The following is a 26759-nucleotide window of genomic DNA, read 5'->3' on the forward strand; positions in this document are numbered from 1 at the left end:
TCAAAGCTGATGCGTGCATTATCGGCGAGGCAGGCGAATAGTGTGTGTTCATGAGGGATGTTCATCGATTCGAACGATCACTTTTTCGCGAATTCTCCAACCACTGCAGGAGAGGTTTGCACTCACGATCATTCGGTTGGTTCTCGATTATTTAGCAAACTCTACTACCGCCGCTTGCTGTATTAGGTAGTTTGATACCTGATTGAATTCTCCCAAAAAATAAAAATGAAAAAACACAAGCGGTGGTGGACATAGTCCGAGACATGCCCTGTGAACGTTGGCAACGTACTGCATTGCTTCTATCACAATCACACTGACCGAGTAGATAACAGTCATCACGGTGGTAGAAGCAAAGAGCAGTCATACAAATCCGGAGTGATTCGCGATTAGGGCGCAACTAGCAAAATGTAAATAAATCGTTTTATTACATCATCAGCCTTAAAAAGGTTGCTACTATCCAAGGCAAGACTCCTTTCTTCTGTAGTAATCGATAGAATTATTTAAAAAAAAGTTTTTTAGTGATGGGCGATAGAAGTGCTTAACCAAAACAAAAGACAATTTGCAGTTTAAACCTTTTCTTTATTATGAAGTAACAGGCTCATTTGCAAATTGCTTTGTAAACTGGCGATAGTAAAGAGCGAAATTACTCCGGAAATAATATCGTCGCATGGGGAAGTATGTGATAGAAGGGGAGTGATAGAATTGGGAGATTAAAACAAAATTAGATATTAGACTATCTAATATAGCGGACGGCGCACATTGGTCCAAAAGGGTGAAAAATGGAACATTATGCCTGATGTCTTTTGCTTTCATTTAATCATTTATAGTCTTCAGCACTTTTGTTCGTATGAACATCCTGAAAATATATAAAATTAACTTTTTTGTGTTGCGAAATATGGACCCCGTTTCTTCGGCAAAGTTGTAAATAATGTAAATACAAGTAACTGCAAAAACATGTGTTTTGAGTCCTTTAACAGTCACCCAGAACCATATATTGTTCTAAAATGCAACCAACATAAGCTTAGTTTGAAAAACTTATTTACAAAGAATTTCAAATGAAAATGAATATTTATTTTGAAACGATGATTCTACAATTGATGAAGGGACGGTAAGGGAAAGTAGTGAAGAAGGATTTTTTCGGGAATGAAGGGGAAGGGTGGAAAGGAAGGGGGAGGGGGGGTAATAGGTAGCTATGGTTAACAAGTTGTCGTTGTGACTCCTATCTTTTGTCCAATGCTGGAAGGTGCATGGGTGCATGGACCGCATTTCAAGGTCATGACTAAAGTCACGAGTTTGGTCAATTTTCATAGGAACGGAGCCTTTCTCCGAAGAACCGCGCTGAGAAACGCGGACTAACACGCTTTCGGACGAACAGCGTCACACGCAGTACCTTGCAAGTCGTAAGGGCCTGCATAGTGTCGTCGTCCTGAAAGTAAAAAGACGTTAGACTAAAACTTCTCGGTCGGTGGTTTTCTACAGTAGGTGTAGGAAGAGGCACATTGTGTGTCTAAAAATAGAACAACCCATGTCGAGCTATGGTTAATAAGGGGGGTTGTGCAGACTTCTTTTGTCCAGCGCCTCTGTGGTTCAAAGGTACACGGGTACCAGTGAGCGACACGCCCTGGCAGGTGTTGTGGGTTCAAATCCGGTTATAATCTCTGATTACAGCTTGGTTCGACCCATGCACCTTCCAGCATTGGACAAAAGATAGGAGTCACAGCGACAACTTGTTAACCATAGCTACCTATTACCCCCCCCCCCCTTCCTTTCCACCCTTCCCCTTCATTCCCGGAAAAAATCCTTCTTCATTACTTTCCCTTACCGTCCCTTCATCAATTGTAGAATCATCGTTTCAAAATAAATATTTATATATGCCTGACCGCATTTCAAGGTCATGACTAAAGTCACGAGTTTGGTCAAATGAAAATGGTTCATAGCTTTGCACTCGATAGGGATACAAATGCCATTTGTTCAGCAAAGTTGTTTACCTATGGCATAAGACTCGTGAAACTATTGAAATCTTCAATATGCGATAACTTAGCAAGTAATGGTTCTAGAGATTTGCCGTCTTCCGCAAAAACATGTATTTTGAGGGCTTCGATAATTGCGTAGAACAATATATTCTTGTAAAATGCAACTAACAAAAGCTAAGTATGATTATTAACTAATTATCAAAGAAGTTTCAAAGAATATGCTCTATAGTTTTCCACTCGATAAAGATAGACATTTTATTTCTTCAGTAAAGTTACTTGTATTTACATTGTTTACAACTTAGCCGAAGAAACTATGTCCATATTTTCGAACAGGACATATGACAGTAGGAAAAAAGTGCCACTTTTCGCCCTTTTGGACTACTGCACGGCAGTAGTTTAGTTAGCATAACAGTTGGGTACCAACCGGGAGATCGTAGCTGCCAACGCCATCTGCCACCAGTTTTTGGTCTATATCGAAGTTTTCCAGTTCATCCAATAAATCTTCTTTCCACAATGGGCAAAAACGAGCTCGTAATCCCAAGAATTAGAAGCCGCTGGTTTGGGATCTTACAAGACCTATTCCTATATAAAAAAATGCAGGAAATCGATTGGTGATGGTTTCATCCTGCGCAGACTTCGGGAGGTGGTCTATTTTGCCTTATTAGCCCTAAAAATCATGATAAGAGCTAAGTAAACAGTATAAAAACTCATTTGCCGCCAGTGAAGTTGCTTCAAGTTTTTCCTAATTTTGTACTATTCTTGACGTTTGGTTTTACACATCCAGCGTCATGCAACGCTCGACGTCAATACTGATGAAGCTGGACCACAGGATCCTAATGTGTTCCACTCCGCGCACCCAATCGACTAAATTATAAATAACTGCAAATTGCCGCTGCTTGATATAACCATCAGCTTCATTTATAGTTTGCTGTACACAATATTGTTTAAAAATGAAATAATTGTAGACATGTTAGAAATGAACAATAAGCTAGTTCAATAAATCTTTATTTATTTCGATAGCTCAATCGAAAATTTTAATCAAGATACAATATTTTAAAGAGAGATACTCGATAGCCGGATTAAAATGTTATCTACAAAGCAGCAGCATTTAAATAACTTCGGCAGACGAAAAATTTGCTGACGCAGTTGTGTGTTAATTTATGATACAAGCAAAATTTAAATGCACATTGGAATTTGGAAGCATAACTTAATGCAGAATTGACGCAAGAAGACGAAATTTTTCCTCCATTTCGGTTCTATCAAAATATTTAAATAAGTTTCTTGATTAGCTACAATATATTATAACTCGCTTAATTCTGTGCATGAAGAAGACACTCCTTCCTAATGTTAGCCAGCACGCGATAAAAAAATATATTTAGCAGAAAATCGAGATAGCAATCTTGATAGATTCTTTTCAATACATCAATATTCTATATCTTTCGACGACTTTTGAACCATTTTTTCAGCCCATCTTGTATCAGTTCACAATAAAAAATCACGCTATTAGTCAGTTAGCCATTAAATAAATTTGAAACGGGACAAATAAAACCCTAATTTAACTTACTCAATTGTTCTAAAATATCTGCTTCAAAAACGTTTAGCTAATTTAGAAAGTCGACTAGAAAAAGGCTTCTTGCTTGAGTCAATTAGCAGTTCTTATTAAAAAAAATACATATAAATAAATCAAAACGTTAAAATTCAGCTGAATTGAGTACAGACGAGAAAAAACCACTAAATCTGGTTGCATTTCAAATAACCTTTGGAAGATTTATAAGACATAGGCTCGAAATTTGTAGGTTTATTACATCTTTGCAAATATAATAACATTTAGAAAAATAACTGATTTTCAATACATTTCTATATTTTGCTTTTCATTCCCCAGAATAAACACCTCCTATGAAGTTTCCAACCAACAACGTGTGACAGTTTCAAGTAAACAACAACCTAGTGCCCAATGCAAGCGGACGAGATGGGAGAAAAGGAAGGATTTTTCGATGGAATAGCGCAGTTCTTCATAGAAAATCAAGGTAGGTAACAATCGCTCAGAGTTTGTTTGTTTGTTTATTTGATGTTTTTTTCGCGGAAAACCCCCACTCACTCGCTCTTTTATTTTTTGATGGTGGGATTTCAGATGAGCGGACGGTAAACTGGTTCCTTTCTGGTTCGATGACCCCGCTGCTAGTGATAGTCGTAACGTACCTGTACTTTTGCCTGTACGCCGGTCCCCGGTACATGGCCAAGCGGAAACCCTTCAAATTGGAGAATGTTCTGATTGCGTACAACGCGATACAGGTGGTGCTGAGTGTAGTACTAGTATACGAGGTAAACCTGCCAGCATCCGCTGAAAGGACAATTGGTTTCCGATATTAAAAACCGCTCAACTGCTTTCAGGGAATCAAGGGTGGTTGGGATGGAACATATGATTTCAAATGCCAACCCGTGGACTACTCGAGGCATCCAACCGCTATGAGGGTGAGTGCTAATATCGATCGATTGCGTAATTTCAGTAGAACACATAAAATTTGGCTTTGATTAGTCAAAAGATTTTTTATCACCCGGCTAATTAGTGTTCATTAATTAATACCTGGTCTTTCATCCCCATAGATGGCTCGCGCAGTTTGGCTCTACTACATCTGTAAGGTGATAGAACTTCTCGATACGGTGTTCTTCGTGTTACGTAAAAAGCAGAACCAGATTTCGTTCCTGCACCTTTACCACCACACACTTATGCCAATCTGCGGATTCATCGGAGTCAAATATTTCGCCGGTAAGTTTGCGTTTGCTACATGTACAGTCAGTCCTTGGCCTTGGCCGCTTCGGTCTCATACGTTTTCGGTTGCTCCGATATTGATCCGTCGTCACACTACCACCCAATTAGCGCTTATGTCTTCCGGAGCCGACGACGACAACGGTTGATGAACGACTGGCAAAGTGTCACCCAGGCGTGACCATGTAAATGATTCCTTTGAAAAATGGAATTCATGCATCAGGAGTTGATGAAAAAACACGATTGTTACCGCGGCGCAAAGTCTCTCGGGAAGCAAACCAAGGTGCTAATTGAACCGTGGCTTACCTTCGCGCATCAATTACGATGTGGCTTGGCTTTGGCAGTGATCTTCGACGCACGGAAGATGAGCGCCCGAACTATCCGGGGCGAATGAGCGTTATCCTGTTTCGGAGGGCAAATGCTTTATTTAATTTGGTTTTTAACTGATTTCAACGTAATCTACTAAACCAATAATATTTCTCTCTATGTAATGAGAAGTAATGAACTTAAAACATTAAGATTTTAGCTCACTTTCAGTTAATATCCTTTTAGATTTCGTTACCCTTGAATACGACAACCGTTTCGAGGAGCAGTGATAATCTAGGTAGAAACTTGAACTACAAATGACGCTTTTATTTATATGAGTCTACATGCGTAGATTCCGTAAAACAAACGGGTTAAGCCGGGCGTCTGCAATGCCGATGATTAAGTGCCATGTTTGTGCCAGAAAATGCTCTCGTCAACAATATCATTTTCGAATTAGTCTAACTTTCCCATATCAAAAGTCAATTGAACTCATTTGCCCTCAAACGGGTACTACTGATCTGCATTCGCCCGCACTCATAAGTTGCCGTTAAGTTTTGGTAAGGTTATATCCGGTACCAAAGTGTGAAAATCTCTACTAAAAATGCTTCAAGTTAACGCCTGATACCTATTATCGCACACTGAAGATAATCGATTAAAGTGGTATAATTATTACGCGGACGCTAATTAAACGCATAACGACGCAAAACAAAAACTTGTTTTATTCCTTTGCTAATCTTACTTTTTGGTGGTGTGAAAAATCGTCAAAACCTTAGTAATATGGTAATTGAAATACATGAGAATTGTGAATAGTTAACCAACTTGAAACTAGTCTTAATACAATTTGCATAAAAGTTATAAATTGTGTGACAATATTTAATTTTTTTTCAATTATTTGCAAGCCAATCCATTGTCCATGTAATTTTTCCTTCTCACCTCTCTGCTGAAGAATACTATGGGAAGTTGTGTTGTGCAGCTTAATTTTGGACATTTCGCAATGTATTAGTTACACATTTTAGAGTTGTCTAAAAAGAAATATATTCTACGTTAAACACAGAAGTTAGGCCCTAAACTGACAATTTTCCTGCTGTCCAAATTTGCAATGAAATGGCTACTTTAGGAAAGCACCGGAAAGATCAGGAATATCCGTTTCAGTTTAAGTAAAAACAAAACGTCTCCATAGCATTCTCTAAAACTGTATCTCAAAACCTAAAAGATATATTTTACTAAATGTTTGATATGCTACAACTCCCAGCTTTCCAAAAATATTAAAAATAAGAGTCCTTTGGCTCTGCACTGAGAAGCTCCTATGTCCTCTTAAGGGTCCTATGTCCTTATATTGGTTATCATTATTAACCGAAATTTAGCCTTAGTTTAAGGGGGCATAGTACTTTTTCAACTTAAAAAAATCGAAATTTTTTTTAATGATTATTTCGAAAGATTAACATTTTGGCCATATGTGTTTCAAGTCATTTCAATGAATTCCAAAAATTGACAAAGTTACAGCTATTTGTACCGCGCATGTCTGGAGCGATTACACGGCGAATAAAAAGTTCAACGTCGTTTTTCTCGAAACCAGGTTTTGAAAGTCGGTACCATAAATATCTCAAGAACGGCTCAAGCAATTCTCATGATTCTTTTTTTGTTTTAAAGCCAACAAAATTATCTAGTGTTTGACCCATCCTTTTTTTGATATTACTATTTTTGTATTTTTTAGAAATGTTTAAAGTCAATTTTTTCGACTAAAAACCTTACCTTACAAACACGAGATAATTTAATATACTTTCATGTCGTTTTGGAATTTTGCAATTCGGTTAAGACCCCCAGCGCCAATCCATGGTACCGCAAATCATGTTTTTTTCGAACGATCATATTCAAGGAGCCGTAGGGGAGAGGGGAAGGGGTTCACATATGCAAACAAAATTGTAAATATTAGTATAAAGTGCAATGTTTGGAATGCAAAAAACCCGAATCGATTCGCTTTTCGCGTTACCGAGAATAAAATATTTGAAATTAGGCAAAAAATATGGTGTAAAAAGTACTATGCCCCCTTAATGTGAATCTAAATATTGTCCAAAATCAGCTTCAAAAGATTTCTAAATGCAGCTTCAAATATTGTCGAATGACGACTTCATCCAAAGACAGCTTCAAATGTTGTCTAAATTTGTCTAAATGTTGTATAAAGACGAATCCAAATATTACCCAGGGACAGCTTCGAATTTCGCCGAAAGATTGCTCTAAATTTTATCTAAAGATAGCTTCTATTGCCATCCAAAGGTGTCTCCAGAGATTATCTAAAAACACATTAAAATTTTGTTCTAAAACACACCTTCAAATGCAGTCCAAAATGGTTTCAAACGTTTTCTAAAGACGACTCATTTTATTTAGATATGGGGTACTTTCGAATGCGTTTATATTTTTAACCTTTCTTTCAATCAAAACGCTCTCTAAGGATGAAAGAATGCAAATAGCATGTTTAATGAAAGAACTGAAACAAATCATTTCTCGTTATTTCGTTGAAATTCTGTCACCTTACTTTAGGCACATCTCTTTCACTCATGGTTTTAGCCAGTCGGTTCCACCAATTCTTCATCTGATCAATGGTCGCTGGTAACTGTTCTCTTTCATTTTCAGCTTCCGCTTCTTTATCGTCCAATTCTTCTCTACTGGATGGAAGCGGGGCCAATTCGGTTGATTTAGTTCTTTTGGAATGAACAACAAATGGATCGTTTGTTTGAGAAATCCCACAAGCGCCATTTGACATGAGTCGACTTTCATGGGTTTTTGACAGTTTTGAATCCTCGGGGATTCTTACATCTTCTCTCAAATTCCGGAAAAAGGCTGGTTCCACAAACCCTTTTTAGTTGGGGTTAAAAATAATTTGAGAAAATCAGTTTTTTGGTGTTTTTCTACAATTGTATCAAATGCACATGTGGGGTTTCTCAAACAAACGATTCAATTATAGTTATACCAATATAACACGTTCTTACTGTTTTGATAGCTAGCTAAATCTGGCCAAATGGCATGGAACTCAAAGAAGAGTCAAATCCGTTCGTTGAGACACTTTAATACACTTCCGAGTTCATGGTCTTGTATGTGACAATAAGGTTGATTCCCGTGCCACACAAAGTGATCCCTTGTCCATGATTTTTTTCACGAACTTATCCGCGAAAGAAAATTTGAATCTGCTAGACGTTTTGTGATCGAGTAAAACACATCCATCGCGTTTCTTCAGGGCGTGGTCTTTCAATTTAGTACAGCCAGGGTTTCGGCTGCTATTTGTTGTTTGAGGTTTCGGTTGAATTTTTTACTTGCCCGGTAACATATGCAGCCTTCCTGTAGACAGATTCGTCACTCAATACAGCAGTTAGTAATAAGTTTTTTCGCTAAATCATAATCCGACATGTTGGGATTAGCCTAAACTTTCCGAGTGGTCTTTAAATGCAGTTGAAGATCAAGGGTGCCAAATACTCGCGCCACTTTGCTTTTCGATAACCCGGCAGTTTTGCCAGCACGCGAATTAACGCGGATAGATTTTGGAGGTGAATGTGCACAACGTCGGAATCGCTGTCAAAAGCTTGCAAATCTGACCACTGGAAGCGCCACTATCGTCAAAATGAATTCTCCTATTTCTAAACGCTGTAAGCTTTATGACTCCGAATGTTATACCAGTTCTACCAAATATGTCCAAGTATAGCTCCAATATCGCTTAAAGATAGCTACAAGTGTTGACGAAAGACAGTATTAAACAATATCAAACTAGGACCGCAAATGTTGTCTGAAAACGGCATCAAAAGTTTGTCCAAAGTAACTACCAATAATGTCGTATATAGTTCCAAAAGTTTTCCAACTCGAAGTACTAGGCTTTACATTTAGTATAACGACAGTTCCAAATAAGGCTCCAAATATATTCTAAAGATAGCACCAAATGTTGTCCACAAACGTCACTACTCGTCGTCAATTCGTTGAGCGTTTCAACATATGCAAGTTGATTTCAGCCTGGTCGAGCCTAGCACCTAGCAGCACCTAGCACATTGTGTCCCATTATTCCTGGTGTCGGTAGAATTCTTGAGGAGAACGGATTTCACTGTACGGTCGTTTGGCAACCTTGCGATGCGGTCAGCCTACCGTAATCTCACGACATTCGCCAGGTGTACGACGGGAATCTTTCCAAGTAGAGCTTGCGGCTTGCAGTTCATTTTTTTTCCATGTGTGGACTCATTACTGCGACCAGTCTAGTTGATCAATTGTAATATCGCCCGGGTGTTTGCTGTATGACCTGCACTGCATTTCTTTTAGCTATAATCGCTATTGAATGAGCGATATGCTTATTAAGTTTTATTCGTGCTTGTGTGTATTGGGGTTTCCCCTTCCTTCAAAGCTTGATTTACTTTACCCACATATTCCTCGCTGCCAGTACTATCCCATATTATAGCCGTCCCTGGCGAGGACTCATTCGTACCCCTGACCAGTACACTTAACTATAGGAGGGACATTTGCACTGTCAAGAGGCTTCAGAGGGTAAATATAGAATTCAGCATGAAGGAAGGGTAAATGGAGGGGCCTGAGAATAAACCCATGCTAAAGTCACGACATCGAATGGCTTGATTCTACTAAGATTCGAACCCACGACCACTCGCTTGTCAAAGCAGACTCGATAACCTTGCGGCTACGGAGAACCTTGCAGTCCATACGCCTGTGCCACTCTCCGCTTTCCGCTTTGTACTCCGCCACAAATAGTTCGCAACACCTTTTGTTCACATAGTAAAGTTCCGTAAGCAAAGTTACAAACTCAAGTCCCTAGAGAATTATCAGTCTGATTAGCTTTGTGTGGCAGCGTGTACACCTTGATCGAAGCGTCTTGCGGAGAGAAAAATATGTTCGACTTCTTGCTGGAATGGGTCATTGAAATTCCTTACTCGTATTATTGTCGGCGGTACTGGTTCCCAAAATCTCAGATCCCAAATAAATGAACTCATCAGCCACTTCCAGTTCATCGTCACCAATAGTCACCACTGTCCGTGGGAGGAGAACGTTATTTTCTCTGGAGCCTCTACTGATTTGTATCTGATTTGTAGCCCAATCCTTCATTTTCAATTTGGTTTAGATTACTTTCGTCGTCCCAAGGTTTCTAGAAATTATGTCGAGGTCATCTGCGAAAACTAAGTGTAGGCTACTCTTGCTGAAGATTGTTCCTCTCGTTTCGATGCCCTCTCGCCGGATCACACCTTCAATAGCGATGTTGAATAACATAAAGAACAGTTCATCCCCTTTCCGCAACCCGCTGCGCGATTCGAAGGGACTCGAGCGCCCCCGAAAATGCACGTAGCACATCACTCACTTCAAAGTAGCTTCGATCAACCGCGTCAGTTTGTCCGAAACCGAAAACGTTCGCGTGCATTATCTGCTATAGCTGTTCGCGCTCGACTGTCTCGTACGCTGCCCTAAAACCCACGAAAATATTAGGCGTGGCCATGTTATACTCCTGACAATTTTTAAAGATTTGTCGGAGAGCGAAAATTTGATCGGTAGTTGCACGGGCCCACCTGATAGCGCTCTACGAGTTCTCTTGCTTTTGGGAATAGATGACGTAACAAAATCTAGAAGAGCACATTGTATGCGGCGTTAGTCATCGTAATGCCGGGGTAATTACAGTAATCGAGCCGATCGCCTTTCTTAATTGATGATGGATATACAACACCTTACATCCACTCATCCAGTAATTTCTCCTCCTCCCAATTTCCAGAAATTATCCAGTGAAGAGTCCTGGCTAGTGGTTGCCATTTTTGTACAGTTTCGGTCGCGAGTCAGTTCTATTCAGTGGCTCTATTGTTCTTCAGCTGTTCTCGTTGCATTTAGCCTATGTGCAGCTAACGGTCTGGTCGTCGGCTCTACCTTCGTGTGCACAGTACTAGTTTATAATGGTGTAGTTGAAGAAACGACATTTTATTCTCAACACACATCCTCTTGTTGATCCTGCATTCTACCCATCACTCAAAACCCGTTTCCAGCTCGTTGATCGCTCTATCGCTATGGTAAAATCGGGCCTTGCCACCACGGATCCTTTACACCTTCTCGCCTTTGCGGCAAATCTCCTACAGAGTCACGATACCGAACTTTCGAGGTTCTAACCTAATTTTGTCTGCCAAAACGAGACCAAATTTTGATATGAGTTATTCGATTTTCAATAACACATTTTGATATTATTTTGCTCTTCGCTCCTGCTCGGGCTACCATGAGGAGGTAGGATAAGAATTTGCTGGGTAAGAGACTAAGAACCACAGTAGGGTCTATGTTATGGATTATTCAGGTGTCCAAAGCAATTTACACAATCCGTTAAGCAGATTTATATCTCCTATTTCGTCTGCTAAATATGATATGAAAAATATCTCGAATATCTCCCAGTAATTAGAACCTGATTACTACTTGATTACTAAAGCTTGAATCTAACACGGTTCCTCTAAGACCTTGCATAATAATCGACCGCCAAATATTTTATTATTAAGATTTTTGGCTATTTGTAACGTATACAAACTCAGATTCTGAGTAATTGTTAATCTCCTAGTGGACTCTTGCAATTAACTCTTAAAAAAATTTCGCATGGTGATCAGAAACCTACAAAAGATAATTCAATAGCACTAATTTTACTTCAGTCCTATGTTTATAAAACCTGAACCGAAAAAAAATTGACAGCGTTATCAGTGGATTTGTGGCAGCTATGGCAAAAACAGTCAAGCAACTACGTGCGATGTTATGTTTGACCTGGCACACCCCGGAGCATGGTGTACGAGGTATATTTGAAGTCATCGCTTACGGTGGCGTGAGTGGAGCTTGGTGTGGGACGTAAAATCTCTTTGATCTCTTGCGAGTCGTCGCCGTCCAGCATCGAGTAAGGCTCGTTATCGATTATTCGCTGGAAAGATGTACCTTCAGCCTGTCCTTCTGAGTGATTGCCTGCTACTCAGACACGACCGCACAATGGTATGATCTTCAGCACTTTCGTATGAATATACCCCTTAACCTAAAACTGCCAAAAGTTAGTCATCGCTTACTATAATAAAAATTAAAAAAAAAAATAACTTTTTTGTGTTAGGATATATAGACTTAGTTTTTTCGGCAAAGTTGTAAATATTGTAAAAACAAGCAACTTTGCTGAAGAAGTAAACATTCTATTTTTATCGAATGCTGAACTGTAGGGCATATTCTTTAAAACTTCTTTAAAAATTGGTTTTCCATACTTAGCTTTTCTCAGTTGCATTTTACAAGAATGCAATGTTCTAGGCAATTATCGAAGCTCTCAAAATACGTTTTTGCAGAAGACCGCAAATTTCTTGGACCTTTACTTGCTGAATTATCGCATATTCAAGTCTTAAATTTCCATAGATTCATGAGCCCATGGGGTAAAATGGGCTTAAGCTTAAGTCGAGTACTATAAACTTGTACGGGTTCCGCTTGTCTCCAACCACCCAAAATGAGTACGGCAAGCATCCCTTTTGTGTGTTTCGCGTTCGCTAAAGGCTCGATACACGTCCATTTTTTTGTGTCAGAAGATAGACACATGGTTTCTTCGGCAAAGTTATGGAAAATATAAAGGCAAACAACTTTGCTAAAGAAATGACATTTCTATCTCTAGCGAGTGCAGAGCTCTAGAGCATCTTCCTTGGAAATTCTTTAAAAATTAGTTTTTCATATTTAGCGTATGTTGGTTGCATTTTACAGGAATATATGGTTCTAGGCGATTATTGAAGTACTCAAAATACACGTTTTGCACAAGATTGCAAATCTATAGGACTTTGGTAAATTACACAGTACTTCTTGACTATTTGGCCGATTTTTTCCATCTCCCGGGCCTCCTGGGTGCGGAACGATGAGGCCATCTGGTTCTCGATCTTCCTCTTCAGCTTCTGTCACTTTACTCGGGTGGCCAGAAACAGGGCTCTCGCTTTTCTGCGGAAAGAAGAGGACTATGTAAATGCGGGATCGGCCTATATTCAGCGGACCCAAAGTGCCTTACAATGTCCAATTTCTTCCCTCCGGAGTAGTGCTGACAAAACGAACATAGCATCCCAAGTAACAATTTGGGTTTTATTACACTCTTATGATGGCATTTAAGACCAAAATTGGTCATGAAAGCCGCCATAAGAGTATAATAAAACTCACATTGTTGCTTGGGATCGCGCGTAGTTGCTTGACTGTTTTCGCCATGGCTGCCACAAATCAACTGATAACACAGTCAATTTTTTAATACATACATTCTTAGCAAACGAGGCATACCTATTCAAGGAAAAGGGTCTAGCCGGTTTTCCATACAAAAAATGCCCCCGAACCTAATTAAATTATGCACTGATTCAAACAAAGTACTTGACCTGAGGAGCATTTTGGCAAATTTTTAGATCATTAGACGCCATCTTGAATATATAATCGTTCAAGTTATTATTTATTTTACAATAAAAATCGAAAAACATATAATTCTCACAATCAATTTTGTAATCTATTGATGAAAAAATCTGCGGCGCCATGTTTCAAACACTGAAAGAAATGTTCATTAATTTTTTTGTAATTTTTTTTACTGTTAAATTGTAAAAATTACATAAAATTTCAAATACAAACACAATTCTTATTTCAAAAGCACTGCCAGCCATCATAAATTACCAGTAGTGTAAGCAGTGTGTTGGTTTAGTAACCTATTGACGTATTCCTGAACTACATGTAAGAGCAATTTTAATATTGAACTTATCAAAAGAAAATTTGATCGCCATCTGCATTTTCTAAAAATCTAAAGCAACCCTATTATTTATACATTTGAATGAACAATTTTTTGATAGAAAAAAATAAGCGGCGCCATCTTTGGAACACTGAAAAAAATGCTCTTGTAAACTTTTTCGATTTTTTTGACTGTGATATTCGCATCGGAAAATTTCCAAAATACAATGTAAATGTGTCCTGTAGTGAGTATAACATCTGTGATTTTTTTCAAATTTTTATGATAATTGGTTTCGGAGTAAACTGCGAAAAATGAAATTCATTCCAGCCGCCATTACTGATTCAAGATGGCGTCTAATGATCTGAAAATTTGCCAAAATGCTCCTCAGGTCAAGTACTTTGTTTGAATCATTGCATAATTTAATTATGTTCGGGGGCATTTTTTGTATGGAAAACCGACTAGACCCTTTGTCCATTAAATTAGAATAATAGAATAATAGAATAGAATAGTTTCTTTGCTCAACTTTCGATTTCAAAATATCGGTGCAATCAAACAGTGTCATTTCTTTTGTACTCGGACCCCTAATTTAAACGATTATGCTGACGTGGTAGTCTGCGTGCTGGAAACCAAAGCTTCCCTAGTAACAATTTGGGTTTTATTACACTCTTTTGATGGCCTTTAAAACCAAAATTGGTCTTGAAGACCACCATAAGAGTACAATAAAACTCGCATTGTTGCCTGGGTTAACTTAATAATTGTTGTTATTGAATTTTGTAAATTTAGAGTTTGATTATTTTAGAATTTTAGAACATATATTTAGCAACCTATTGGATGTATTAAAACCGCAGTCGGAAAAACATTGCAAGCTTAAGCATTAAAATACAATACATAACGCATGCGATATCTGGTGTGTGTCAGACTACCTCCTCAGCCCCAGAAGGTTAAACATACACGACGATGTTAAAACAAAGAAATATCTAGAAGAATTAATTCTCCCGTAGACCTTGGCAACGTTCAAAAACCCTCAAGGTACATAAGTATGGGTAAAGCTTTTCATTTGAATAATTCCCACCACTTCCCGATTCTGCAAGGAGAATATATTCGATACAAGATGTTAACAGGGAAGTATAGTGAACTGATTGTCAGTGCCGCTCACTAAATTAACAGTAAGTTGAAATAAAACCTGTTCTTTGTGCATTCTGCGAAACCACCCAACAATCCATTTGCAAGAATGCAATCGGATCATATCAAAAACTGCACAAAAGAAACCCGTCGAGCATGAGATGAGCGAAGCTGGTTTAAACTTATGGAATGGGTAAACTGGGATCATGGGGAATGGGAAGGGGATTTTTGAATATTAAAAATATCATTTGTAAATGACGTTACTGAAACAAAGATGATGAAACTTATAGCAAAAGTGCCAACCAATATTGAAGCAATTTTTTAGAAACTGAAAGTTTTTGTACAATTGTTGTCCTACAATATGTAACCAAGGCAAAAATACTAACGTGAAGGGTTCGATTTTTAAACCGCAAATCACTATAAAAAACAATAAACCAAAATTTTGAAAATCGTGCTGAATAACTATAAGCAGCAAATTTATCTTAGTCCATTAGCTACATTTTTAAAGATTCAAAAAATATAGAAATTAACGAAAATGGGCTCCGAAACTCGTAAAGTGTACATACTTCCACTGATGCTTAAAAATACATAACAAAATTCCCGAATTGCTTTGAATTCCCGAGTTAAAATAATTCGAATCTAAGGCAACACTTTTATATTTTTTTTACCGAAAGACAGTGTCCATAATCGCAAGTAAAATCCTTTTCCAAAATCTGAAAAGTCTACTGACTACACCGTTATTATTGTTTTTGTTTTGACTTCATAAGCCAATAAAACAGAAATCTACCAGTTGTGATCAGTTTGCAAAAATTACAGTTTCTGCAGTCTGCTTGTGAAACTAAATATTAAATTATTACCATTTATCAACCAACTATTTATTAAACCCTATTAATAGCGGATTGAATATTACCCTGGTCTAAAAATGGAAAACTGGTTCTCTCTGGACAACTTTACATAAAATATCACTGCTCTGCAGACTTGAAGTTCAGTCTGGTAGCTATATACTTACTTACTACCCAGTTCGACGACTCCAAAATCAAAAATGAAAGTCCTCTGTGGTTGAAGTGACGCAGTTTTGTTGATTTCTTAACTCACATCATCAACTGTTTCACTGTTATCATTGAGAGATTTTTTTTTCTACTTTGAACTGCTCGTGCCGGTTAACGATTTTCGCAAGTCAGCACATGATGCATTCCGAAAAAATTTAACACCTCCACGTTAATCATTGCATCGGTAAAGATCATTTATGATATAAATATTTACACTGCATTTGCCGGTTGGTTTTTGACGTTCCGAACTTTACAACACAAACTAATTTATTTTCGTTTCCTTCCCCCTCTAATGCAGGAGGCCATGGTACACTTCTGGGAGTGATCAATTCGTTCATCCACGTGTGTATGTATGCCTACTACATGCTTGCTGCGATGGGACCCAAAGTACAGAAGTACCTCTGGTGGAAGCGCTATCTAACAGTTATGCAGATTGTAAGTTAAAACTGTTTGTGTTTCTTCTAGGACACAATTCCAAACTAACGCTTGCATCCCCCCATTTTGCAGATCCAGTTCATAATCGTGTTTTATCACACCATACAAGTGCAGTTCCAGCCGAGCTGCGGCTATCCCAAATCGATTGCCGCCTTGCTTACCCTGAATGCCGCCTTATTTATCTACATGTTCAGCACCTTCTACGTCCGGAGCTATCTGCGTAAGGTGTCGTCACCCGCCGCGGCCGCGACGGCGGAAATCAACAATAACCGAGCGGACTGCAAGCCAAAGGAAGTGCCACGAAGTGCGGACGAAAGCCGACAACAGCAGTCGTCGCCGGCGGCTGTGACGGTTGGCCCCGAAGACAAAAAGCAGCTGTAAGTTACGTTACGTTACGTTCGATCGACGGATTTGGACCTCGGAGTGTGTTGTTGTGCCACACACACGCAAAAGCAACGGGAAAACAACAAGACGAAAGTGAAAACTAGTGAAGTGAAGGGAAGTGATCGTAATAAGGTTCTGTGAAGCTTTCTCGTTTATTGCCGACTCTTTTTTAACTGTACATTTTTTAGGAGAAGCTGATTGATAGGCTATTGAATATATTTAATTGTACGAAGTAGAGAAAAATGACTGCTTTATGAAGAAGCCTTGTGGGTTTAAAAGTTGGTTAAACTGTGAAATCTTTTCACAGAATTTTGATTTTCTCGTGAACGAAGTTACGGATTTGTTACCCACGGACCACACAATCTACTAGATTAAGGTAATGACCTTAAGCACTAGTGTGCCTTAAGTGGGGACTCCACTCTGGAAAACCGAAAGAATCAAAAAGAAAAAGAAAAAGAAAGCTGATTACCCGATCTTACTCGGGGCCTCGGGGTCTCTCAGTCGTTTGTACATCTGTTATTGTAACGAAAATTCTCATAATGCAAGAAACAAAACCTTTTTTATTTTATTTGAATGTGTCTACTCCCTTTGTCAGTTCACCTCATGTTGTCCCGCAGTCACTTGTAAATCTCTCTTCTTCTCGGTGATCCCTATAAATCGACACAACGCTTTTTTTACGTTTTTGAACCTCTCCCTTGTTAATGGCCATCCTATACCTCCTTTCAGAAATCCAGCAACTGGTACAACTGCCATCGTTCCAAATGCAAGAGAAATGCACCGCTTTACCCATTCAAACTTCTCTTTTCCCTTGTAAGAGACCGTCGCCCCCCTGCGCTGAATCTTTTATACCAAAAAACATGTATTTGACAAATGACGTGTGATGAAGGATAGACCAAAAGATCCAGAGTTATGGCGGAATATACATTCAAACTCACGTTTCTCGTCTCCCTACTTGTCGTTTCCTTCCCAGTTCGTTCCCCTTCTATCACGTAGCTAATTATGCATCGGTTTACTCCATGAAAATCCCTATAATGAAAACGAAACAAAGATTTTTTCCTCGGTGGAATCGCCCTCTTTTCTCAAAGTCACTTGCCCAACTTTTACTTATTTGGGCCTTCCCCCCTTTTGTCAATCTTCCGTTGTTGATTCCTTTATGTCAAGTAACATGTGTGCCAACTTTGATGAAGAACCGTCCAGATGTTTCAGAGTTCGGGCCTCTCCCCTGTTATGAACCCCCCACCTTGTGTCAACCGCTTCAGTTTTGATTCCCTTATGTCAAGGACTATGTGTACCAAGTTTGATGAAGAACCGTCCGGACATTTCGGAGTTATGAACTCTCTCCTCTGTTTTAAACCCCCTCCCCTCTTTTGTTAACCCTTTAGTTCGGTTCCCTTATGTCAAGGTACATGTATGCCAAGTTTGATAAAAAACCGTCCAGGCGTTTCGGAGTTAAGGCCTCCCCCTGTTAGTTACCCCCTCCCTTATTGTCAACCTCCCTTGCTGATTGTGAAAAGAGACTAATCATTATCACAAAGAAAATGTGTGCCAAGTTTGGTGGAGAACGGTCGAGGCGTTCTGGAGTTATGGTGGAACTTTCAAACAAATAAAGCTGCAAACATACTCACGCTCCCTTTAATATATACATAGATAAATGTACAGGAAACACTCGGAAAACCGAAAATAGAAAGAAGATCCTGCGGGCTGAATGGCAGATATCATTCGACTCAACTTATTTTTTACGTGATACCATATTGCCATATTCTAATATTATCTAAGCACTAATCCCTCAAAACAAAATTCAACTAGGAGCAACTAGAATGATTTTGCTTGAAATTAAGATTAACTATCTATTAGGTATATTTAAATTTCTGGTTTTCAGAAATTTCAAAGTTTCGATGGCGCGTTGATTTTATACACCTATTATTCCAATAGGAACGATAAAATTTAATGCGCATATGCTGCACAACTACGGACACTACTGAAATTTTATTATTTATTCTATCTGATATTTTACAAGGGTCGATATAAACCTTAAACGCTATAAACGCTATATCAGGTTGCTTTGACAGTAAAACACTAAACCCAATGGATCCCCTCCTCTGTTGGGTACACTCAAGGTTCCAAAGATGATATTTACTCGGTCAATGTCCTGTCGCAAGACCGGTAAGCTGAGATCTCTCTTATTGAGACTCTGCGACTTTTGAGTAAATCTCATTCTCGACGTTATATATTTTTAGATTGTTTGAGCGATTGTACGGCCATCCTACTGGCCGTAACTGTTCGGCTCTCCATTTGTTTCAGCCCACCCTCCAACACACAGTCAGAGATCAGGCAGAATGAATCTCGACCCGTGAGTAGAGAGTTGGAGCCACATCTTCGATTGTCGACTCACAACGAGTCGGCGTGTTGAGGATAGACGAGGATCAGGACTAAACCTCTACTAGCGCATCGTTCACGTCCTGCTCCTCCCCTATTCTCCTCTTCACCTCATTCGTTTCTTTGTTTTTCGGCAAAGAGAGCATGCACGGTAAGAAATCGTCCACTGTATCAGTGACCGGCTTGATGCAGCAAGGGCAAATTACTATGGAGGGCGCCCTGGTACTCCACAGGCTCCGTGGCGGCGAGAGAATTTATAGAACCCCGATTCATCTCTCGGTACGGGTCGCGTCACACCTTGGATTAGGGGTTTATCCATTCAAATTTTTACACAATAGCCATGGATAATAGCTATTAAAACCATCCTCCTTTAGCGGTTTTGGACCCTCTGCATTGGTTCCTAGTAGTTATACCTTCTACAAGAACCGTCCTGTTGGCGGAGAGTTTACACTCAGCCTTCGCATGAGTGCCCTCTTCTCTGTCCGCATACGACCCTGCAATATTCTTGGGATATGGCGGTTCGGTTTGGAGTAAGAATACTAGATGTGGTCCTCGTAACGTGTCGTTCTCGACTATATTGTACTGAAATATTTCTTCCTATGCTATGTGTCGTACGTTTTACGCTATGCGCTGTGTCAGCGTATAATTGTCACCGTTCGACGCGGTACAGTCCGTTTACGCTTATACAGCATAACCGATCCGCGTCGCGCTGAACCATTTCAATCATGAGCGTCCACCACACGCCCTATTTACATTTTTTTAAAAATTGTTATCTATAGTTAAGAATTTTTAAACTAAACAAGGAAATATGAACTAGGATTTATATAATGCGTATTATTCCCATGTAATTTGAAAGAACTCATTATGAAACAATCGTCCACCACACGTCCTATTGTTTCAAATTATATGTATTATTATTTTCATTCCTTATAACTTTTTATTCTATTTTTATGTATTATATCCTCTTTACCATTGATCTCTACCCTTATATTTGAGTCTATGTCCTCTACTACTCTGTATGGACCTATAAATTTATTGTCCAATTTTTTACCTATTTCATTTTTAATTAGGACTAAGTCATCTTTGTTATAACATTTTGGTACAATGTTTAAGTTATTTTTCATTGTTCTTTTCATCTTGCTAGAAAGAAGGTTTTCTCTTATTTCTTGATGGCATACTTGTAACTTTAACGTCAATTGCTTGCTATAGTTGTCTATGTCATAAATAGGCACTGGATTATCATTTGTTAAATTTGAAGGCATGTTACTATTTTTTCCGAATACTAAATAAAAAGGTGTGTATCCAGTGTTAGTGTGAACGGTATTGTTATATGCGAATGTGTAAAATGGTATCCAATGTACCCAAGAAAATAATTTTTCGTTACAATAGATGCGTAAAAAGTTTCCTAAACATTTGTGTGTGTTCTCCAAAGAACCTATAGTTTCATGATGGTAAGCTGTAGAATTTAGTTTTTGAATATTCAATAATTTGGCAATGGATGTAAACAAACTCGACATAAACTCTGTTCCTCTATCCGACGCAATTCGTTGTGGAACACCATATTTTAAAATAACATGCTCCACGAATGCTTTAGCTACTGTCTCTGTTGACTTGTTAGGTATCGGTGTTGCGGTTATAAATTTTGTTAACTCGCATTGCGTTGTTAGTATATATTCGTATCCATTGGTAGGTATCAAAGGACCAACCAAATCTACGTAGATTTTTTCAAATGCTGTGCTTGCTGTTGTCGTAATGATCATTGGAGTTTTTCCGCATCTTCCAACTTTTGATATCTGGCATTGCTTGCATTTTTTAATGAATTTCTCTACATCGCATTTCATGTTTTTCCAAAAATATCTTTTGCTTATAGTTGCAAGTGTGCGTCTAATACCCGCATGTCCCGCTGTCGGTAATATATGGTAGTCGTTTAGTATTAAAAGCTTTGACCTTTCGTCTGTTACTTCTTCTATTTGCTCTCCGATTTTTATTAAAATTGGTAATGGTTTTACTGATGATGGTCGACCATATATCTGTAGTTCTTCATATTTTTTAATGACGTCATATGTCTCCTTATTATTTTTGATGATTATATATTTTATATTATTAATTTTTGAATATTCCGCCACCTTCGACAACATTGCCCGTAGGTCAATTTGTGTCCTTTTGAGGGGAATTTCAATTACATCTGTGGAGATTTGCATGCTTTTTATGTTATCTTTCATTACCATTTTAACGTATTTGTCTTGTTTAGACGAAGGTTGATCAGTCCTATCGTCATTCGCTTTTTCGCCTTTAAGTTTCGAAGCTCTGGTAACGACTAGAACAGTTTTTCCATGAAGTGTTTTCAGGTCTTGAATCGAAATGCGTGACAACGCGTCCGCTATCACATTCTCGCTTCCTTTCCTGAAAGTTACTTCAAAATCATATTCTTCTAAAGCTAACCTGAATTTTGTTAATCTGCTGGAGGGGTCAGCTAAAGTAAAAAGGTAAACTAATGGTCTATGGTCACTGTAGACTTCAAATCTTCTTCCATACAGGTATGGTCGAAAATGCTTGATAGCCCACACCATAGCCAATAACTCCTTTTCTATCGTACTGTAATTTGATTCGGCTTTATTCAGAGTCTTGCTGGCATATGCAACCGGTTTGCCGTTGCTATTAGATAGCACAGCACCAATCGCATATCCAGACGCATCCGTATGTAAGTTGAATTTGTTGGTCTCCGTTAGATCCGGGTAATCCAGTACTGGTGGATTTATAAAACATTGTTTTAAATTCTCGAATGAGTTGTGGCATTCGCTACTCCATTCAAACTTTACACCCTTTCTGGTCAACTTGTTTAACGGTGTGCAAAGCCTAGCAAAGTCTTTTATGTGCTTCCGATAGTAATTTGCGAAAGCAACGAATCGCTTGACTTCATCCGCAGTGGAAGGGATCGGCCATTTTTTCACTGCTTCGATTTTAGCAGGATCAGGCCTGATGCCTTCAGCAGATATGTAATGTCCCAGGTATACTAAATTTTCTTGCAAAAAATTGCATTTTTCGGGGTTTAGTTTTAAATTTACCTCTCGCAATCTTCGGAAAACGTTCGAGAGATTTTTGTTATGCTCTTCTAGATTTCTACCAAATATGATGAGATCATCCAAATATACTAAACACTTCTCTCCATTAAGACCTGCCATCGCTATGGTCATTAGTCTTGAAAATGATGCTGGGCTTATTTTTAGTCCCATTGGAAGCCTTGTCATCTGATATTGTCCAGACGACGTCGAGAAAGCTGTTAGTGGCCTATCCTCTTGCTTCAAATTGCATTGGTAGTACCCTTGGGACAAGTCTAAATGCGAAAAGTACTTCGCTCCTGCCAATGAGTCTATGACCTCCTCTATATTTGGGAGTGGAAATGTATCGTTCTCAAGAACATTGTTAAGTTTCCGATAATCAACAACCAACCTCCATTTCTTTTTGTCATTCGCCGACTTTTTTGGCACTAGTAAAATTGGGCTATTCCATTCGGAACTAGTCTTTTCAATGACTCCATCTGACATCATCCTATCAATCTGGTCATTTATTTCCCTTTTTTGCGCCAGGGGAAGGCGATATTGTTTAGAAAATATTGGAGTTGTGCCATCCTTTATTTTAATACTGGATGTGTACTTATCCGTTACTGTTAATTTATCGTCTTTCAAGCAAAACACATCAGCGTATTTTAAGCATAGCCTCTGCATCTCTGCCTGATCTTGTTTTGTCAAATGTTTCAAGTTCAATTCATTTAAAAGTTTACTTGCTCTATTAGTATCGTATTTTGGCAGTTTAATTTTTCCTACCACATTGTAATCCCTTAGATCCTTTGTTTCAATATTTTTTGTTTCAATGCAAATTTCCTTATTTGCTATATTAATAATTCTTACGGGTAATTTCCCTTCTTTTGGAACTGATATTGAATTTGCTATGAAAACATGTGGCATTATTTCTTGTTGTAGTACCACACAAGTACCCGTCACACCGGTATCAACGTACCTTACCACCTCAGTACGAGCCGGTATAATGTAGCATGTTTCAGTTTTTGGTTGTTGCAATCTCATCTCCATACCCACAAAATCAACAATGGCTCCAAATTCTCTCAAAAAATCTGTGCCAATCAAGCCGTTAACTGCATCCGGCAAGCTCTCTATAATATTAAATTTAATGGGATATTCCACAGACTTGTACCCCACAAAAGTGTCAACGGATCCCAGAGTACGGGTTACTCCGTTTACACCACTGATTTCTAATGTGTGTGAATTATTGATATTGATAAATTCGGGAAGACATCTTTTGTCCAGAATACAACAAGATGCTCCACTGTCAATTATGAGTTCTATTACTCTGCCAAATAATTTAAATTTTGCTCTGAGAGCCTTCTTCGCACTAAAATTAACGAAAAAGATCGATTAAATGTGCCTCTTCTACAGGTTGTTGTTGTTGCTGTTGTTGTGTTTGTTGTTGCTGTTGTTGTCGTTGCTGAGGTTCGGCCATATGTGCCACATGTCCGTTGTTCCTCCCGCGACTGTTATTTCCTCGGTAGGTTTGGTTGGTTTGGTGGTTATTGTTATAACCATAGTTGTTATTGTGTTGTGTACCCCTACCACGGTACCTAGTGTTTCCTCGGTAACCACCACGACCTCTAGAACTTCCTCGGCTTCTCCAATTATTTCGATCGTTGCCCCTATAGGGCGTTCTTCCTGATGTGCACCATAGTGCCATCATATTTTCTAAACTATTTTCAGTTTTTGGAGTACTTTGGCACTCCAACGCATCCGATATCGCTTTATTTAGCGATGTCGGATTCCGTGCTTTTACGAAAAATTGTGTTGAGGGATCTTTCAATCCCTCGACAAATGCCTGAACCGCTACAGGTTCGACAATATTTAGGGCTGCCGCCTCACTTGGGAAAGTTCCCATTGAAACGTGTGCGGCTGCCAATTTAGCGGACAGGTTTTCTATGTCCGCGCCGAACTCTGCGATTTGTTTAGAATGTTGTTTTTTCAATGCCATCTCCTTTTCCACCGCTCTCGGTGTAATCTTCACCGAAAATTTTCTTTTCAGTGCATCAAACGCCTCGGCGGTTGTTCGGGCATTATCGATTGCCCCGTGGGCTGCGCCTACTAGTCTTGTTTTTAAAAATTTCAGGACGTCTGCTGGTGGAACTCCGTTGGAGTATTCCTCCAGCAATTCGACGGTTTCAATAAATATGGACAGTTTCGATGGTTCGCCATTATACCTGTCGACTACCTTCATGGCCAAGCTAAGGTCTAGTTTGGTCGCCATTTCGTAGCGTTCTTCTTCTTCGAAGTCTGAAAATTCTTCTTGAAGAACTTCCTCGTCGTCGTTTGATTCCTCTGAGTCTTCTTCGTTATCTTGTATTTTCGAATTTTCACCCTCACCCCCTTTAGTGCCTTCAGGGGCTAAGGTGTCGTCTAGGTTAGCAGGTACTGAGCCAAGCAGCTTATAGCACTGCCTAGCAACAGACTTCAGTTGTAGATATCTTCTTTTAAATTGGGCTTTAGTCTCTATTGCTTTACATTTGTTTACGGCCCTTTTTAGCTCTTCTAATATGGTTTGGATTTCCTTTATTTTCCTTACCTTAGTGCCTGGTTTATAATTGGCATGTTTTTTTAAATTAGCATGTAATTTCCCTAACGCATCTCCTGCTTTGAAAAATTCTTCCATTCCAGTGATAGTGCCTAAAACAAAATTTTTTTTTTTTTTTTTGTAAAGTAATTTATATTCTTCTTTTTTTACTAATGGATACTTCCCAATTATTTCTCTGGTTATATTTGAGATGTTCTATGGTCATCACATTTGACATTTTTTCCCCCGCAGCAGCCGAAATTTCCCATATCTCGCTAGTGTGAAATTTTCCATCCATCCGAAGCTGGAATCATCGAACGAAATTTTCTCTCGCAGTCATCGTCTGGTTGATTGAAATCATTTCCAGTTGTACAACTGAATCAGCACTTTTATCCGTAGAATGTATGTCGATGTACGAATGCAACGTGGAAGCTACTTGGGACAGCACTACACTTTTTTTTTTTTTTTTTTTATACGTTTGTTTTTTAAAGCAATTGTTTATTGTTTTAATTGTTTTTATTTTGAATCACAACATTTGGTAGTTTCTTACACGTTTGGCAAATTTGCCATACTAATAGCTCTTTGGGCGACACTTTCTGTCTGTTGGCGGTGCAGTTTTGCTACTATCCGCACTACAATGTATCCTACAGCCAACGCTGCTATCACGCACAGTGCAATTGTTTGTGCGGTATGGTTCTGTTCAATGACGCTATTTGATGCGGCCGGTGCGATGATTTCATCCGCACTAAACCATCCCATTGTAATTTTTTTTTTTTTCACTCTACGATTCACGTATTACGTGGTCTCTTCCAGAACACTGTTCGAAGCGTGCTTTTTCGCTTTGCAACCAACAAGGACGTTTTTCATTGCACAATTTCTGAAACTATAACTTCCGGAACAAAACTCGACCACTTTTTTTTTTTTTTTTTTTTACTTGGGCATCTCCAACGCGTGAATCAGAAAATTTAACCGTATCGAAACTCGCTTTCACTGCATACTGGCGAGGATCGCCATGCAATATTCTTGGGATATGGCGGTTCGGTTTGGAGTAAGAATACTAGATGTGGTCCTCGTAACGTGTCGTTCTCGACTATATTGTACTGAAATATTTCTTCCTATGCTATGTGTCGTACGTTTTACGCTATGCGCTGTGTCAGCGTATAATTGTCACCGTTCGACGCGGTACAGTCCGTTTACGCTTATACAGCATAACCGATCCGCGTCGCGCTGAACCATTTCAATCATGAGCGTCCACCACAACCCTAAAAAATCATACTGGAAGCGGCGGGCGGCGAAATTGTCTGGAAATTAATGTCTAAAAATAAAAAGCCCCTTGAGGACCTGTTCGATTCGACAATTAACCCATTAACCAATTTATCACACCAGCTTTAACCTCTGTTTCGTAGCGCCCTCACAACAAACTGAGTCTAATTATCGGATCTGAGCTCTTTCAAAACTATGTTCTGTTAAAAATCGGAATCTCATCTAGTTTTTCGATTTTTACCGAAATTTTGCTCCGGTAACAATTATCCTGGTTGACACTCTGTGGTATTGAATTTCTTGATCGTATGTTTCAGGCGACATCCATTCAGTACGTCACGCAAATTTTGACCAACATTTAACACCCCTCCCTCCCTTGAAAGAGTACGTCACCTTACGGCAAAGACCCCCCTTCCCGCCCCCTATTCATCAGAACAAAAAAATTAAATATATAACCCAACCTTTTTATTTCAAACTATCAGTATGTGGTCAGTCCCGGCGTAGTGGTCAGCATTCACGCCTCTCACGCCGAGGACCCGGGTTCAAATGCCAACCCCGCAGAAGTCACGAATGACATAAGCTGTTAAAGTGACTATAATCTAACAAAACAAGCTATCAGTATAATTCACTTCAGTCAATTCATCAAATACCAAATATGAATTTCAGTAAATAAAAAACGGAAAGTTTTCGAGCTTATAAGTCATCGTGTTACGGCTTTAAAGATGATCTCCAATTGCTGCGAACGGATACGCTTCTCGGTACTCAAGAAGCCCCTC

At 39.0% G+C, this 26759-nt stretch overlaps 1 protein-coding gene across 1 annotated transcript in view; it reads left to right on the forward strand.

The window, feature by feature from the left end:
• Positions 1-16734, forward strand: part of LOC128735112 (elongation of very long chain fatty acids protein 7) — a 73713-nt gene extending 56979 nt beyond the window's left edge. The window contains exons 2-7 of the mRNA XM_053829605.1: positions 3856-4000; positions 4105-4295; positions 4365-4445; positions 4578-4740; positions 16217-16353; positions 16426-16734. Coding sequence (XP_053685580.1) covers positions 3928-4000; positions 4105-4295; positions 4365-4445; positions 4578-4740; positions 16217-16353; positions 16426-16734 — 954 coding nt within the window. The 5' untranslated portion in view covers positions 3856-3927. The remainder of the gene's footprint in view (positions 1-3855; positions 4001-4104; positions 4296-4364; positions 4446-4577; positions 4741-16216; positions 16354-16425) is intronic.
• The last annotated feature ends 10025 nt before the right edge of the window (positions 16735-26759 follow it).

Source organism: Sabethes cyaneus, chromosome 2, assembly GCF_943734655.1.
Source record: "Sabethes cyaneus chromosome 2, idSabCyanKW18_F2, whole genome shotgun sequence".
In the NCBI taxonomy this organism is placed as follows: Eukaryota; Metazoa; Arthropoda; class Insecta; order Diptera; family Culicidae; genus Sabethes; species Sabethes cyaneus.